This window comes from Callorhinus ursinus, unplaced genomic scaffold, assembly GCF_003265705.2.
Source record: "Callorhinus ursinus isolate GAN/ISIS: 27379988/994484 unplaced genomic scaffold, GSC_fseal_2.0 scaffold24, whole genome shotgun sequence".
Classification (NCBI taxonomy): domain Eukaryota; kingdom Metazoa; phylum Chordata; class Mammalia; order Carnivora; family Otariidae; genus Callorhinus; species Callorhinus ursinus.
Genome location: NW_027397086.1, coordinates 6,692,986 through 6,708,037, shown reverse-complemented (window position 1 = coordinate 6,708,037; position 15,052 = coordinate 6,692,986). Strand labels below are relative to the sequence as shown.

At 53.8% G+C, this 15,052-nt stretch overlaps 1 protein-coding gene across 4 annotated transcripts in view; it reads left to right on the top strand.

Moving 5' to 3' along the window:
• OLFML2A (olfactomedin like 2A) overlaps positions 1-9,041 on the top strand; it is a 142,124-nt gene extending 133,083 nt beyond the window's left edge. For all 4 annotated transcript variants that reach the window (XM_073905751.1, XM_025888592.2, XM_073905749.1 and 1 more), the window contains 3 exons: positions 1,638-1,868; positions 3,085-3,270; positions 4,659-9,041. In XM_073905751.1, coding sequence (XP_073761852.1) covers positions 1,638-1,868; positions 3,085-3,270; positions 4,659-5,263 — 1,022 coding nt within the window. In that variant the 3' untranslated portion in view covers positions 5,264-9,041. The remainder of the gene's footprint in view (positions 1-1,637; positions 1,869-3,084; positions 3,271-4,658) is intronic.
• Positions 9,042-15,052: the final 6,011 nt, after the last annotated feature.

Below are 15,052 nucleotides of genomic sequence, written 5' to 3'. Positions count from 1 at the left end.
GGGGATAACACTGAAGGGCAACCAAGTAATTAACCAAAAAAAACCCCACAAGAGACAAAAGTCCCTGGAGTACCCAAATTTCTAGGCCGTTCCCACTGGTGTGGCTCCTGATTCTTCCTCTGAGGCCCTCCCCAGACGCCTGCTCTCCTCTCATGTCCCAGAGAGGTGTCCCAAGCCTGCTCCCTGACCCTGGGTCCTGCTGACCACCTCCTTCAGTGAGGCCCTCTGCCCACCCCATGTCCAACGGGCCAGGAGGTGGAATTCAAGAGCCCCCCCCCCTAAATTCTTGGCCTCTCAAGGCTCAGGGGGCCTCTTCCCAGACCCCCCGGGGGTAGCTGCTGGCTCTGAGGCCTGCTAGCTCCTCCTGGCCACAGTACAGCGCCTCTGACCCCTGGCGGGGCACTGCCCAAGGACAGCTGCAAGCAGCTGGCTCTGCCAGCGAGGCCCGTGGGAACCAGGCCCTGGCCCTGGCCAGCTGCCAAGGCCACCCCCCCAAAGGGTGTGCCCCATTCCCAAGAGACCCCAGGGGCTGCCCCACAACAGGCCTGGCTAAACCCTATGCAAAGAGGAAGCCTGGCAGGGAGAGAAAATGAGAGAAGTCAGGTAATTGTCCTGGCGTCAAGGGGCCTTAGCCCCTGGGGGCCACACTGTCCCCTTTCCTTTGTCCCTGGCATCACAGTTCTCTGTGGGTTCTCACACACCCTGTTGGACTTGATCCAGGTGAGGAAACAAGCTCAGAGAGGTGAAGAGACTGGCTCCAGGTTTCACAGCAAGTTGGTGGGACAGGAACCCAGCTCAGTGGGCTACAGAGCCTGCCTGAGACCCCTCCCCAGCTCTGTCCCCTGCTGTGTGGCATTGAATCTTCCTGTTTTTCCTACCCAGACCCCATCCAGCCCAGCCCAGACAAGTGTGTGGGTCAGGGATGACCCAGAGATGGCCCCAGACACGTCCCATGGGAGCTGAAAAAGTCATCCCATCAGCAAAGGCTTTGCCAGCGAGATGAGGGGCGGGGGGCTGCCCAGAAAGCCTCGAGATCAGAGATAGGAGCTGAGTGAGGGGGCAGAGAGACAGAGACCTGGGGTCCAGAGGTGACGGGAGGCTGGCTGCCCCTGCCCCTCCCTGCTTAAAGCGGCAAATGCTGGGTGAGAGGAGCTGTTGGCTGGGTTCCAGAGGAGAGGACCAGCAGAAAAAAGTCTGTAAAATGGGAGCGAGGTTTCCTCCCTCCTAGAGTTGGAATTGGGACGGGAAAGAATTGGGACAAAGTGTTTGACACTTAGGAGGGAAGGGGTCTCATGTTCGGCACCTCATGCATGCCGGGACCTGGGCAAATGATGTGTATACATCTTCCTCTAATCAACACAACAGCTTAACACAGTGGACCTTATGACTCTTGTTTCATAGAAGGGGAAGCTGAGGCCCACCGAGGCAGGGGACTTGGCTGAGGTCACTCAGCTGGGGGGCTTGCAGCCGGTCTGCTGACCACAAAGCCTCCCCACCACCCACTTGTGGAGGCCTTTCACTCCTCAGGGGCTCCCCGCTTCTCTCCGCCATGGCCCCAGAACTGGGAGCCAGGTGGGCCTGGGGAGGACCGTGGGCAGCCGCATGAGACGTGAGCACAGGGTCCTCTCTCTCCGCAGACAACGCCCTCAAGAGCACTTCCTGGCTAGAACAGCGGCCGCCCAGGGTGGAGGGCAGGTCACCGGAGCCCAACTCAGCAGAACATGATGAGGCTGGGCCCAGGGCCTCAGCGGGAGCGGACCTGGCCTCTGGCACTCTCAGTTCTGACCCTGTCACCACCCCCACCCCGACTCCCACCACCCGGCCCCAGCCCACTGAGCCACCTTCACACCCAGATGTCCCGAGCCAAGGTGAGTAAGCCTCACAGGGGTCAGCAGGGTACAGCCCATGGGCCAGATCCAGCCTGCAGCCTGGTTCTCTATGGCCCTTGAGCTAAGAACAGTTTTTACATTTTTAAAGGGTTGTGAAAAAAAGAATACGGGACAGACATGTGCTCTGGAAAGCCTAAAATCTTTACTGTCTGATCCTTTGTAGACAGCTTGAGGACACTGGTAGTCATACAGGTAGTATTTTCAACAAATCCTTCCTAACATGTCACCTAGAATCCCATCATCAAATCCAGCAACTGTTCCCACTTCTTTACTTTTTTCTGTCCACATTTGTACATTTGGCTTTTGTCTGTTGGTAGAAATCTTTCCCATTAAATCATCGAGCCCATCTTTCTGGAGGGCATCTTGGCTACCTGTGATGACAAGGTCTTCTTAAATCCATTCCCCACTTGGGTCCGAGTGCATTCCACTTCCAGGAATCTTTCCTCAAGGGTCCGTCAGCAATGTGCACAGCAGCCGCAGCTTACCTGCCCCTCACCCTCAGCCCATTTCCAACATCAGAAAACTGGAAATAATCTGAAGATCTCACACCGAGGGGACTGGGGCACAGCTGTCTGGTGGCCTGGTAGAGCCTTGAAATCACATCATTAAAAACCATTTAATGATGTGAGAAATTGCTCAGTGGAGGGAAAAAACAGGATACATAAAACTGTAAATCCAGAAGAACCACGGTTTTTAAAAGTATGTCTACATGACTATATACAAAGAAAAAAAAGGAAGGAAATACAACATATTTAAAATTTTCTTTGGATATTGACATTTTTCATTATTTTTATTTTCCTCATTCTCCTTTGCTGAATGTTCTGTTTTCTACATTGATCAGACATTGCTTTGATCATAAGGAAAGGGGAAAAAAGGCTGCAAATATGGGGCACCTGGGTGGCTCGGTCAGTTAAGTGTCTGCCTTCGGCTCAGGTCATGGTCCTGGGGTCCTGGATTCGAGCCCCACATTGGGCTCCCTGCTCGTGGGGAGTCTGCTCCTCCCTCTGCCTCTGCCCTCCTCTCCCCACTTCACTCTCTCTCTCAAATAAAAAAAAATCTTAAAAAAAAAAAAAAGGCTGTAAACAAAATATCAGGAGGGGGTTAAGTAAGACCCAGATAATGTTCCTGGACTGTGGCTCTGGCTCCGGGGCCTGTGGGACTGAGGACCGAATGCTGCACCCCTCACTCCCCACAGGCAGAGAGACGAGCTGTGAGGGCACCCTGCGGGCCGTGGACCCCCCTGTGAGGCACCACAGCTACGGGCGCCATGAGGGAGCCTGGATGAAGGACCCTGCTGCCAAAGATGACAGGATCTATGTCACCAACTACTACTATGGGAACAGCTTGGTGGAGTTCCGCAATCTGGAAAACTTCAAGCAAGGTTGGAGAGCTGGGAGTTGGAAAGAGGGCAGGGGGTGGGCGGCCTGAGGAGGGTCTCCCATGGAGACTGGGCCCTCTTGTGCCTGTGCTTTCCCGTGGTCCGGAATGTCCCAGCCTGGTCTAGCTCCACATGATCAGCCACCCCAGTGAGGGGCATCTGAGGGCACCCCCTGTGTGCTGGCATGGAGCCAGGAGCAGGAATGCAGCAACAAACAAGATGGACAAGGTCCTGCCCTCAGGAGCGTAACTTACTGTCAAGGGGAACAACACTTAGGGTTTTCTCTTGAGTACTTACTAAGTGCTAATCACGCCATGTGCGTCAGCTCATGGTAGTTTTGTAATGCTATGGGGGGGAGGTCATTACTCTGTTTTACAGGTGAGCAGAGCCCCAGGCCTTTGAGGAGCTGCAAGTCTGGGCAGGGAAGGGCAGAATTTTGGTTATCAGATCTGGGGCGTGATGGGGGAGGGGTCATTTAGGCCTCACCCGCCCTCCAGAAATGCACTGTCTGAAGTGAGAGGCAAAGACCTAAGGAAATAACTTCAGTATAGTGTTTGAGGGAGAGCTCAAGGGACTGTGGAACCCAAGCCTGGACATCAGAGAAGACCTCCCAGAGGAGGAGGTGATGTTTAGCTGAGCTTTGGAGGAAGATAGGAAGAAGCCATAGACAAGGGAAAGGGCCGGGTGTTCCAAGCAGAAGGCCCAGTGCGTGCCAAGGCCAGGCAATGAGAAGCAGAATGGCCTAGAAGGGAGGTGGGGGAAGCATAAGGAGAGAGTAGGCTCAGGCCGACTTCAGGAGCCACATCGAAGTTTGGATTTATCCTGAGAGCCGTGGAGTCACCGGATATGGCCTGGAACAGCCAAAGTCCTTCCTCTGCCAGATCCAAAATTGACCTGATGCCTGCCTCAGGTGGCTCACAGGCTGGTGTGGAGGAAGCCATTGAAAAGTGCCAAGACACGGGTGATGGGAGGCCAGAGGGGAGGCCCTCACTCAGGCCCGGGGAGGTGGTGGAAGGCTTCCTGGAGGAGGTAGTATTGGTGGAGGGCTCTGAAAGATAAGGAGGCATTCCCCAGGCAGATAGGACGGGGAATGGCAGTCCAGACAAAAGAAACAGCCTGGACAAAGGCCCTGAGACAAAGCCCTGGGGCTGTCTAAATCCTGGCTGTGCCAGTCCATAACTGGGTGACCTTGAACCCTCTGACCCTGTTTCCTCCTTGACAAGGGGGATGCTAACAGTACCTGCTTCGCGGTGGTCGTGGGGTAAGATGATTGGCCCAGCTCCGAGCCCATAGCCTACTCGGTATCCCCCTGCTTGCTGGGCCACTCGGGAGCCCTGGGTGGCCTGGCCGGCCCCCCGTCCCTGGTGTAAACATCTGCCCTGCACACACAGGCCGCTGGAGTAACATGTACAAGCTGCCCTACAACTGGATCGGCACGGGCCACGTGGTGTACCAGGGCGCCTTCTACTACAACCGCGCCTTCACCAAGAACATCATCAAGTACGACCTGCGGCAGCGCTTCGTGGCCTCCTGGGCACTGCTGCCCGACGTGGTCTATGAGGACACGACGCCCTGGAAGTGGCGCGGCCACTCGGACATCGACTTCGCCGTGGACGAGAGCGGCCTGTGGGTCATCTACCCCGCCGCGGATGACCAGGACGAGGCCCAGCCCGAGGTGATCGTGCTGAGCCGCCTGGACCCCGGTGACCTGTCCACGCACCGGGAGACCACGTGGAGGACACGGCTACGGCGGAACTCCTACGGGAACTGCTTCTTGGTGTGTGGCATCCTGTACGCCGTGGACACGTACAACCAGAAGGAGGGCCAGGTGGCCTACGCCTTCGACACGCACACGGGCACCGACGCCCGGCCGCAGCTGCCCTTCCTCAACGAGCACGCCTTCACCACCCAGATTGACTACAACCCCAAGGAGCGCGTGCTGTACGCCTGGGACAACGGCCACCAGCTCACCTACACCCTCCACTTCGTGGTCTGAGCCCGGACCGGTGCTCACAGGAGAGGAGTGGCCGTGGGCGTCGCTCCCCCACAGCAACTCCTGCAGGGGCTCTGTCAGCACATATTTATGGGGGTCCAGGCCCGGGGCAGGTGCTAGGCACGTGGCGCAGCCAGGATAAAGCTTCCTTGGCACCCGGTGGATTAATAATCCCTTCCACTTGCAGAGCACTATGCCAAGAGCTTCACATGCACAAACCCATTCAGTCCTCCCAGTAGCACCCCTGGAGGTAGGGATAATTAAGCCCATTTAACAGATGAGGACACTGAGGCCCAGAGAGACCTTGTCCCTTGCCTGAACAGCCTCAGTTTGGATCAGGCAGGCCATGCCGTCACAACAGCTCTGTTTTACAGATGAGGAGACCTGACCGTGCTCACCTTCACCTCCAGGCCTCTCCCTACTCCTCTAGATTCTCTTCTCTCAACTCTGTCTCCCTTCCCCCCAGGGCCATTCAAAAGCAGAGGCCTCGGGAACCTCCGCACTAGTGTGGCGCACTGCGTAAACACCCCCGGCCCCCGTTCTGGCTGAACTGTTGGTGGCCCTGGGCTTCAGGCCCCTGGCTAATGTTCCTGCTCCTTGCCTTTGGCCACCCCCCCACCCCACCTCACCCTCTGTCCAACCACATTCCAAACCTCCATGGTCACCCAGCCACTGAGCAGAAACCGCACCCGAGGAAAAATACCAGCCCCTGTTCCAAGTTCCCCTCCCTCTGTATTCATGTTTATTTTCTCTTATTCCTCCTCAGTGCTGTCATTTGTTTCTGCGGCAGCAGCTGAGAAGGCCGCCGGCAGCTGCCTGCCAGACCCGACTCTACCAGGGTGGGGAGCTGGGCCAGGCCCCGAGGCCCCCTCTCCGCCCAGAAGTGCCGGCTTTGGCTACATACCCAGGCCATGGGACCTGTCCTCAGCCCCTCCCAGAGCCCTGGGGCCTGGGGTCCATGTTGTCCTTTCTCTCTGGACCTTTGAACCCACAGCTTAGATGTACTCAGGGATACCTTCAGGTCTGCTGTGAGCAAGACCCTGGACAGGGCTGGGGTGGTGCCAGGATGAAACAGATCCCCGCTTTCTTGTCAGTCCTGACCCGGTCATTTGGTGGAATGACCCAGCAGGTTTTTCGTGGTTTATTTTGTTGGGGGGGGGGGTGCTGGGGGAGGTTGAGATCTGAGCGGTTGGGTCCAGGGGAGGCATTGGACCTTATGGTTGCAGGGAGGTGCTAGAGGGTGGAAGCTGGGAAGGAAGGAGAAGGGGGGGTGTGGACCAGGCTCTTCCAGGCTTCAGAGTTATTGGTGCCAGGACCGCCCTGAGCCCGGGCCTTGGGGCTGAGGATGCACAGGTGGGCCGTCTCTCCTGGTGCTGCTGGTGACCCCCCCCTGAGCCTCAGACCCAGGCAGCCCATAGGACATAGACCTTAAAGCCTTCCCCTCATCTGCTTTGGGTAGTATTTTTAGAGCTAGGCAGTTCACCAGTCTAACTCCCTGTTTCACCAAAGGAGAAAGAGGCCCAGAGAGGTTTAGAGAGTCGTTTGGGGCCATGCTGCTGGGGAACAGGACACTGCTGATCTTCCAGAAGGGCTTTGTCTATTGCCTTTATTTTTCCAGCTCAGAGGCAGCTCTGCCTAGGAAGGCCGTAGACTCCCAAGGACGCAGTCCATCCCAACACCTTTGAGAGTATTTACTGCTGATCGCTACACCACCCCCTGACCCTGCTCCCCTCATCTGTCCGCATGCCAACTCCTGCATATCTGTATGCACACCCAAGAGTGTAAGGAAAAGCATTTCGTGCAGAAGACGTCTCTTTCGGGCATGGTCAGGTGATGTTTTGTTTAAGCTGTAACTCACCCCTGAAATAGAGGGGAATGAGGATAGCCAGCCAAGCAAGGCCTGACTCATAGTGGTGGACACATCCAGCCTCCCCCACCCAACCATCGGCGGGCTCCACCGAACAGTCTCTTCAGGGGGCTGCATTTCCCTTGGCCCTGGGTGTGGGTTTTACAAGACTGTGTCTTTCATGATATCACAGCCTAACCATGCGAGAAGTGTTCAGACTCCTCTTGCTCAGTAGTCTGAGAAAAAGGAAAGTTAGAAAGGATGGGATTTGGGAAAATGGAAGGACAAGCAAGACTGTTTTTTGGGGGGGGGATGATGCTGGCTGCAGCCTCCAAACTTTCACTAAGCCCCTTCTGTTTTCAGGCCTTAGTGTGTGGGGTTTTGTGGTAGATAGAGTTATTTTCCTCACTTTACAGATAGTCGAACTGGAGCCCAGACATGGGTCACTCGTCATGAAAGCAGTTAAGTGGGGAGCCAGGTCTCAAAATCAGGTCATCTAAGCATCACCACTGACTGAGCATCAAGTGGGCCAAGCATACCTGGTGCATATTCTTGCTTCGTCACAACAGGGAAGGTCTGTACTTGGAATGTGCCCATTTTATAGATGAAGAAACTGAGGTGAAGGGACTTACCCAAGGTCACACAGTGGCTTAGTCTGTGGCAGATCGGGGTTTCAGTGCTAGTCAGTTCATGCTGTTTGCCAACTGCATGGCATTCCAGGGGCAGCTCCAGAAGTGTGACCAGGCCACAAACTGCATCCAGAAAGGACACTCAAGAAGGAAGTTGGGGTCAGTCTGTAAAGAGCCTTGAATGCCAAGCCAAAGACTGCCTCCAATCACATTTGGAACAAAGTCAAGTATAAATTAACAGAGAAAAGAAGACAATTGGAATTGATTCTATTGCTGATGGGAGGCAGGGATGGGTTTTTGTCATGGACTTTTATTGCATTTGGCCACAGGTACTTCGAATAAGAAAGGACCTGGACTGGGGAGGACCAGCATTTCTTACTGACCTTGGATGTGAAGGCAAAGGAAGCTGTCTCTGGCGTTCTGAACACATGAAGGGGCTTTGGCTGCTGCCTTGGATTCCCCCTAGAGATTTCTAGGCCTTGACATTTAATTTGCTCTGTCTGCGGAGGAGAGAAGGGGGCCTCTGCCTTGGGGGCAGCCCAAAAAGTGAGGTTGGGGTTTTCCTGGGAATCATTTGAGTGTTCTGAAAGCCTCTGTGTTCCAAAGCGTCATATTCTCCTTGACAGCACTGGAAACCACTCTGGTGACAGGAGAACACAGCACCAGATGGTTGTCAGGGAGCCTGGGTAGGAGTTAGGGAGGCCTGTTGGGATCTGGCTCAGCCTCTTCCATGCTGCATGCTTGGGCAGGGTAGGGACTGACAGAGGGGACAGATGTCAACTCCCTTTTACGGCTGAAGACCCACAGCTTAGGGAAGACTAAGGGCAGCTGAGGACCCAAGCAGCACCCTCCTAGAGCTAGAAGGCACCTGGACACACATTCTCACGGATGCACCCAGGAACCCCCAAGGTTGGCATTGCTTTCCCCCCTGACAGGTGATGAACCTCAAGTTCAGGGAAGTTAAGCAACCTGCTCAGGGTCCTGAATCTAGCAAGTAGTAGGAGTCAAGATTTGAACCAGGTCTGTGTCTATACCAAAGCCCCAAACTCACTGTTATTAGAAATCTTGTGACAGTCGTGTTTTCTCTTTTGCTTTGGCTGCTGGGAACCTCAAAGTCAAATTTGAGATTACTTTTAACAATTGTACTGAGTCACCAACTGGACTCTGACTTCATTCTAGCTTTCTGCCTTAACCTTTACCCAGATCTGTTTATTTTTACTCGATTGTATTTTATCTATGTTTGTAAGTTGCCACAATACTTTTTTTTGCAACAAGGTGGCATATACCTAAATAAATACATGATCAAATTTCCATTTGGAAGTCTTGAATAAGTGCTGTGGTCTGCTTCCTTATCATAACACAAACATTGAATTTCCTGGGAAAAGGAGTGTTGTGGAACCGAGGAGGTGGGCCTTGAGCATCTTAGTCCCACATTTCCCAAACTTGTCACTCCTGTACAGACCTTCTTCATGACTTTTGCCGTTCCCCTTGACCATCTTCAGTATGGTTTACTATTTCTCTTTCAGATGATTTCATTTTTTTTACTAAAATAATTTTATTTCAAAGGGAAGCTTAATAAGCTGTTAGCAAAAACAAAAACAATTTTTTAAAGGAGGAATATTACAATAGTAAAAAAAAAAGTCAGTGACCACCATGCGAGGTGGCTGGGATGGGACACTGAAAACAAGCAGCACTATTGCTTTCTGGTGGTTACTGTGCCTGTGATCCCTGGCCCAGTTGTTCTTCGTGTAAAAAGCCAGATTAGCAAATGTCAGGGGGTATAAAGGACAAACCAACACCAAGTGGACATTGACCTTGATATAATCAGAGGGATGGGACTAGAGAGAATAGCTTCTCCATGTGATTCAAGGGCCTTCCACCTGGTGGCTTAAGTACCTCTAAAGAGCTCTCAAGCCACCGACGGTGACATGGATTTAGACCAACTTCCCCAAACACAAACGCACACACATTCAGCTAGGCCTTCCCTCCCCAGCCTTGGCAGAGCTGGGCCCTGTTCTTGCCCCTGGCAAGAACAAGGGTCCCGCTTCCCCCAGGACAGACAGCCAGAAGCACAGTGCTAGCAGGGGCTGATGGGCCCTGTCCCTCTCACCATGCAGACCCTGCTGGGGCTGATGCAAGCAGACCAAACATGGCTGGGCTTTGGGTAATCTGCGTCGCGGCCTCTCCACTCAGGCCCTTGGCCAGCCCTAGCCCTGCCCCATCTTCTCCGACCTCTCCATCAGCCGTTCCATCTGGCTGCTACCCTGGTACCTGCACCTGTGCATGGCTGCCTCCCTCTGGCCATTCGCATCTCAGCTGAAATGTCACCTGCCCAGGGAAGCGATCCCTCAAGGCTGGGTCTGAAGCTGGCCCCAGTCACACTGAGTAAGGGACAGGCGAGGCTAGGTAGGGAGACACAGGTAGGGGGGCACGTGACCAGGGTCACAGAAATCCCAGATAGAGAAATGTTATAGACGAGATATTAACCAGAAAGAAGGGAACATAACAAATCCATTTTGTTTGTTCTAAATAAGAGGAGATAGTTTCATAAAATTTACAAATCCCCTTGTCTTAAATGTTATGGACAAGATATTTACCAAGGTCCCTGGTCAGTTTTCTATAAAAGACTGACCATAAAAGCCCTCAGTGGCAACCCATTCGGGACCCCTCTCACTCTAGAGAGCTCCTTTTCTTTCCTTTCTGTTCTCACCTTCCCTTAATAAACTTTCACTTCACTTTGCCCTTCTGTCCCCGAGATTGACTCTTGGACTCCGTGAGACAAGAACCTGCAACAACATGCTCTTTTGTCTCTTCACTGGTGGGCACTTAATTCGTGTACTTGCCTGGGTTTTGTCTCCCCTCACTGGGATCAGAGCCCCATGAAAGCAGAGCTGTTCTCCACCATGTCACCAGCACCCAGGAGCACCCCCCCCCCCCAACAAATGGCTGCAAATGACCAGGCAATCTGTGTCGGAACTTTGGGCAAGTTCATACAGGGTCTGCTGAGCAAGCCACCCTTGGCTCCAAATATGTGACCACTGGATGGGCCACACTTCTTTCATTAATTTGTGCAGCGTTAAGTCAGGTTCCACACAGAAATCTCTGGACTGCAGTCCCAGATCATTAAGGCTGGAAAGCAGACAGGATATTCCCAGTGACTCCCTCCACCCTGCAGTTGGATGAAAACGGGGAAGCCTGGGGCGCCTGGGTGGCTCAGTCGGTGAAGCGTCTGCCTTCGGCTCAGGTCATGATCCCAGGGTCCTGGGATCCAGCCCCGCATCACAGGGAGCCTGCATCTCCCTCGGCCTGCTGCTCCCCCTGCCTGTGCTCAAGCTCTCTCTCTCTCTCTCTCTGACAAATAAATAAAATCTTTAAAAAAAACGAGAAAACCCATCTTCGGGGGAAAATACTGCCTAAACACTGCTTTGCTCTGCAGCCAGTCACTTAAACGGCAAAGAAAGCTGTGGCAGCCTGGTGCCGGACGCGACAGGCACTTGGCTCTGGGTCCCGATTCAGCGTTCAAGGCAGCGCGGTGACCAACAGAGGCCAGAGGCTGTAGAGGTCAGTGGGCTGAGGGGGCTGGACTGACTGATCTCTGACCCTTACCAACGTGGTTGACAGCACCCTGTGCCACGGGGAGCAGCGGTAAGGCTAGTGCAATTCTGTAAGCCCTAAGCGTGATGCCCAATACACGTGGGCTTCAGGAAGTGGCAGCCACCATTGCCCGAGTGACCAGTTAATGCCCTGCTCCAAGGGACAGCCAGCTCCCCATGTCCTGCACTGCGGGCTCTCCACCATGACTGACACCTGTGTGCTGGCCTCAGGGGCACCGAGCTGCCCTTGAGAGCTTGCTGGGAGGCGGGGAGTCCCACACAACAACACCCACTTGGTGCGCTTGGTGCTCCACCAGCGGAGATCCCAGAGGGGCTCCACGTGCCTTGCTAAGGAGTGTGGGCTTCTCCCAGAGCCATGGAGGGACCAGGACCTCCCAACCCACCTCCACGTCGAAGCAGAGCCTCCCCTGGTCACCCTAATGATGTCGTCCTCAAAGGGGACCTCTCTCTCTGCCCTTTCAACTTTCTTCCCTGGTTTCAAGCCCTAAAATCCCCCCCTTGGCTGGTATGGAAAGGAAGAAATAAAAATAACTAACTGTCCCTGGGCACTAACCGTCTGAGTGTGTGCTCTGTGCCGGGGCGGTGGTGCTCCGTCTTTCTAGCATGTCCTTGGATCTTTCCAGTTACCCCACGTGATAAGTACTATCGCTGTCCATGTTTCACAAATGAGGAAACTGAGCCGCCCACCGCCGCCTCATGTGTTCAAGGTCACACAGCTGGTGGTGGCTGAGCTTTGCGGAGTCACCCTCTCAAAATGCGTACAAATCTCAGCTCGTTCCAGAGCCACTGGGGAGTGTTAGAGGGCAATGCCTAGGTACCCCACGTGCCAACGTGCCACTGGGGAGTGTTAGAGGGCAATGCCCAGGTACCCCACGTGCCAACGTGCCACTGGGGAGTGTTAGAGGGCAATGCCCAGGTACCCCACGTGCCAACGTGCCACTGGGGAGTGTTAAAGGGCAATGCCCAGGTACCCCACGTGCCAACATGCCATAGTCTCTGGTGGAGGACTCAGATTCAGTGGTTTAAAAGCTCCCCAGCGGATTGTGCTGTGCGTTCAGGGTTGAGGCCCTCTGCTCCTCCCCCTCCCGCCGCTCAGACAGAGCACCTTGAGCACAATGGGGTGGATCTGTCCGATGCCAGGTTGCACCCAGATTAGCATCCTCTGCCCGGGCTGCCGCAGGAGAGGGAGGGGAGAGAGCAGGCCTCGGCCTGGCGTGTCAGCCATTTCTCCCCTATGGGGCGGCTGCAGCTGGGGGTGGGGTTCCTAGGGCACAGAGCACAAAGGCTCCCTCTGCCCCCAGGCAGTGCCCAGACGCTGCCCCGCCTACCCAGCCCAGTCTGAACTCTGCCCACATCTGGGGCCAGCCCCTCGACCCCCCACATTCCAGCAGGGACCCCATGAGGCAGGAACAGACAGGGCTTTCAGGATGCGTGCCTGCCAGGGAGGATGAATTATTAACGAGAATTATCTGCCATGAGCACTGGGTGGCATTTCACGTGCCAAAGGTTGGCTGGCCCCGCCCTGGCCCTGGCTGCTTGGCTCCAGGGCCCTCATTCCAACTGTGCAAGGACAGAAACTTTATTCTCTTCCACAGCCAGAGGCCTCCGCCCCTCACCATCTGTGCAGCCCCCCTTGGCGATCCCCTCCACCCCCACCCAGGGGCCAGAGCTTCCCTTCTCCAAGCTCAGCGCAGAGCGGATTACATAGGGGTGATCCGAAAGTCAAGTTTCCCAGGTCTTTTTAAGCCAAGGATTTTATTGACAAGCAAAGTCGTTGCTGCCAAGATGTTGCCAAGATGCCAAAGTCATTGTTGTCCCAACCTGTTCTGGCTTTTTGGCATCGGGCCCTGACAGACGCAAACAGCTGCTGCAGCCGGACAAGCTTCTTGCGGAAGGAGCCAGGGCTTTTGGAGCCAGACAGCCCTCGGTGTGAATTCCAGCTCTGCCACCTACCACCCATGGAACTTGAGGGCTCTCCTGGAAGTTTCTTACCTCAGTTTCCTCATCCGTAAAATGGGGATGACAACCTTGAACTTCCAGGAATGTTGTGAGGTTGAAATGAGATAGTGGATGTGAAAAAGGTCTAAGTGGGAGTATGGAGGGCATACAGCAGGGCGAGGCACAATTTCAGTCAGGGACCTCAAAGACTGACTTAGGGCATCATCTTGGTCCTACTCCCAGAACCTAAGTTGTGGCAGACCCAAAGTGGCATTTGTCAGCAAATGTAAGCATATTCTCAAAATGATGACTTTTCCTTGCCTTATATAACAGAGCCCAGAGGGCAAATTTCTTTCATCCAGTGTGCCTACTCGGATTGATTGGTACTGTCTATGGAAGCCGCCCGCCCAGGCCCAGTGTAAGGGAGAACACTGAGAGATTAGTAATGTCTGCCATGAGAGTAAAAAGTCAGGGTGGTGTTATATATGCTACATTTTACCATTCCTATTATAGAGCAAGGTCTGAAAATACTTCTTGCTCTAGTTTTTGTCTAGATGTGTGTGGCAGCCTCCACACTGATCTTTCTGCTTCTTGTCTCTTCCCACCCTCCGATCCTCAACTTAGCTGCTAGAGGGAATTTTCTAAAATGAAAATCAGATCATTTCATTCCATTACCTATCACTGTCCCATGGCTCCTCCTCTTGTTCTGAGGATCAAGCCACACTCCCAGGGTTGACATTCCAGGCCCCCACTGGCCTTCCCAGTCTCATCCATGGCCAGTCATTTCCAAATACCCCCTCCTAGAGTCCCATCGATCTGAGCATCTTCAAGAGCGGACTTGTAAGGATTCAAGGCAGCTTGGAAAGTCAGACTGAAAACCCTGTAATCCAGACTCACAAGATCCAATCAAGATCAGAGGGGCAGCCAGAGACCCCTCGGCATTTACCACCAGTGAGTATAACAAACCGGAGGGGGCTGATAAACTTCCAAGGAGCCCTGCGGTGCAGTTTACCAAGGCTGTCGTCCTGCTCACCCTGAACCACACTGATGAGATTAGTCCTGAGTTGGCCCTACAGAGGGGAATGTACTCTGCTCTCTCTCCTGATTGCCCATTCCAAGACAATTCCCTCATCAGCAAGACACAGGATGGAGGCTTTCAGGCACTGCTGTATCCAAAGCTTTCCTGCCCAGGGTCCAGACATGCATAAGGGTTCCTGCCCCACGAGAGCCAGTGGGGTTCCTCTCCATACCCCCTCGGCCCTAACTCTCACTATTCCCCTGAAGGCAATCAGATAATTCAATCTTTCAATTTCACAAACTTCACCCTGAGCTCCTGCTCAGGGCAGGCTCAGGGATAAGCACTGGGGATTCGGAGGATGCACAATTGTTCAGTGGATATTGTCCACCTGGCTGGAAGGGTTGATGAGCACAACCTGGATGGCATGGCTGGGGAATGAGGACCTCATAAACAAATCTCAGTGTGCTTCCGAGATTGGGATGTTTACTGAAATCCTTAAGCCGGAGTTGAGGCTTGCTGAAGAGGCATGAATGAGTGTCTTGAGGGAAAATACCTTCCTTAAAGAATCCAAACAGGCTTTTTTCCTTCCTTCCTTCCTTCCTTCCTTCCTTCCTTCCTTCCTTCCTTCCTTCCCTCCCTCCCTCCCTCCCTCCCTCCCTCCTTCCTTTTCTTTCTTTCTTTCTTTCTTTCTTTCTTTCTTTCTTTCTTTCTTTCTTTCTTTCTTTCTTTCTTTCTTTCTTTCTTTCT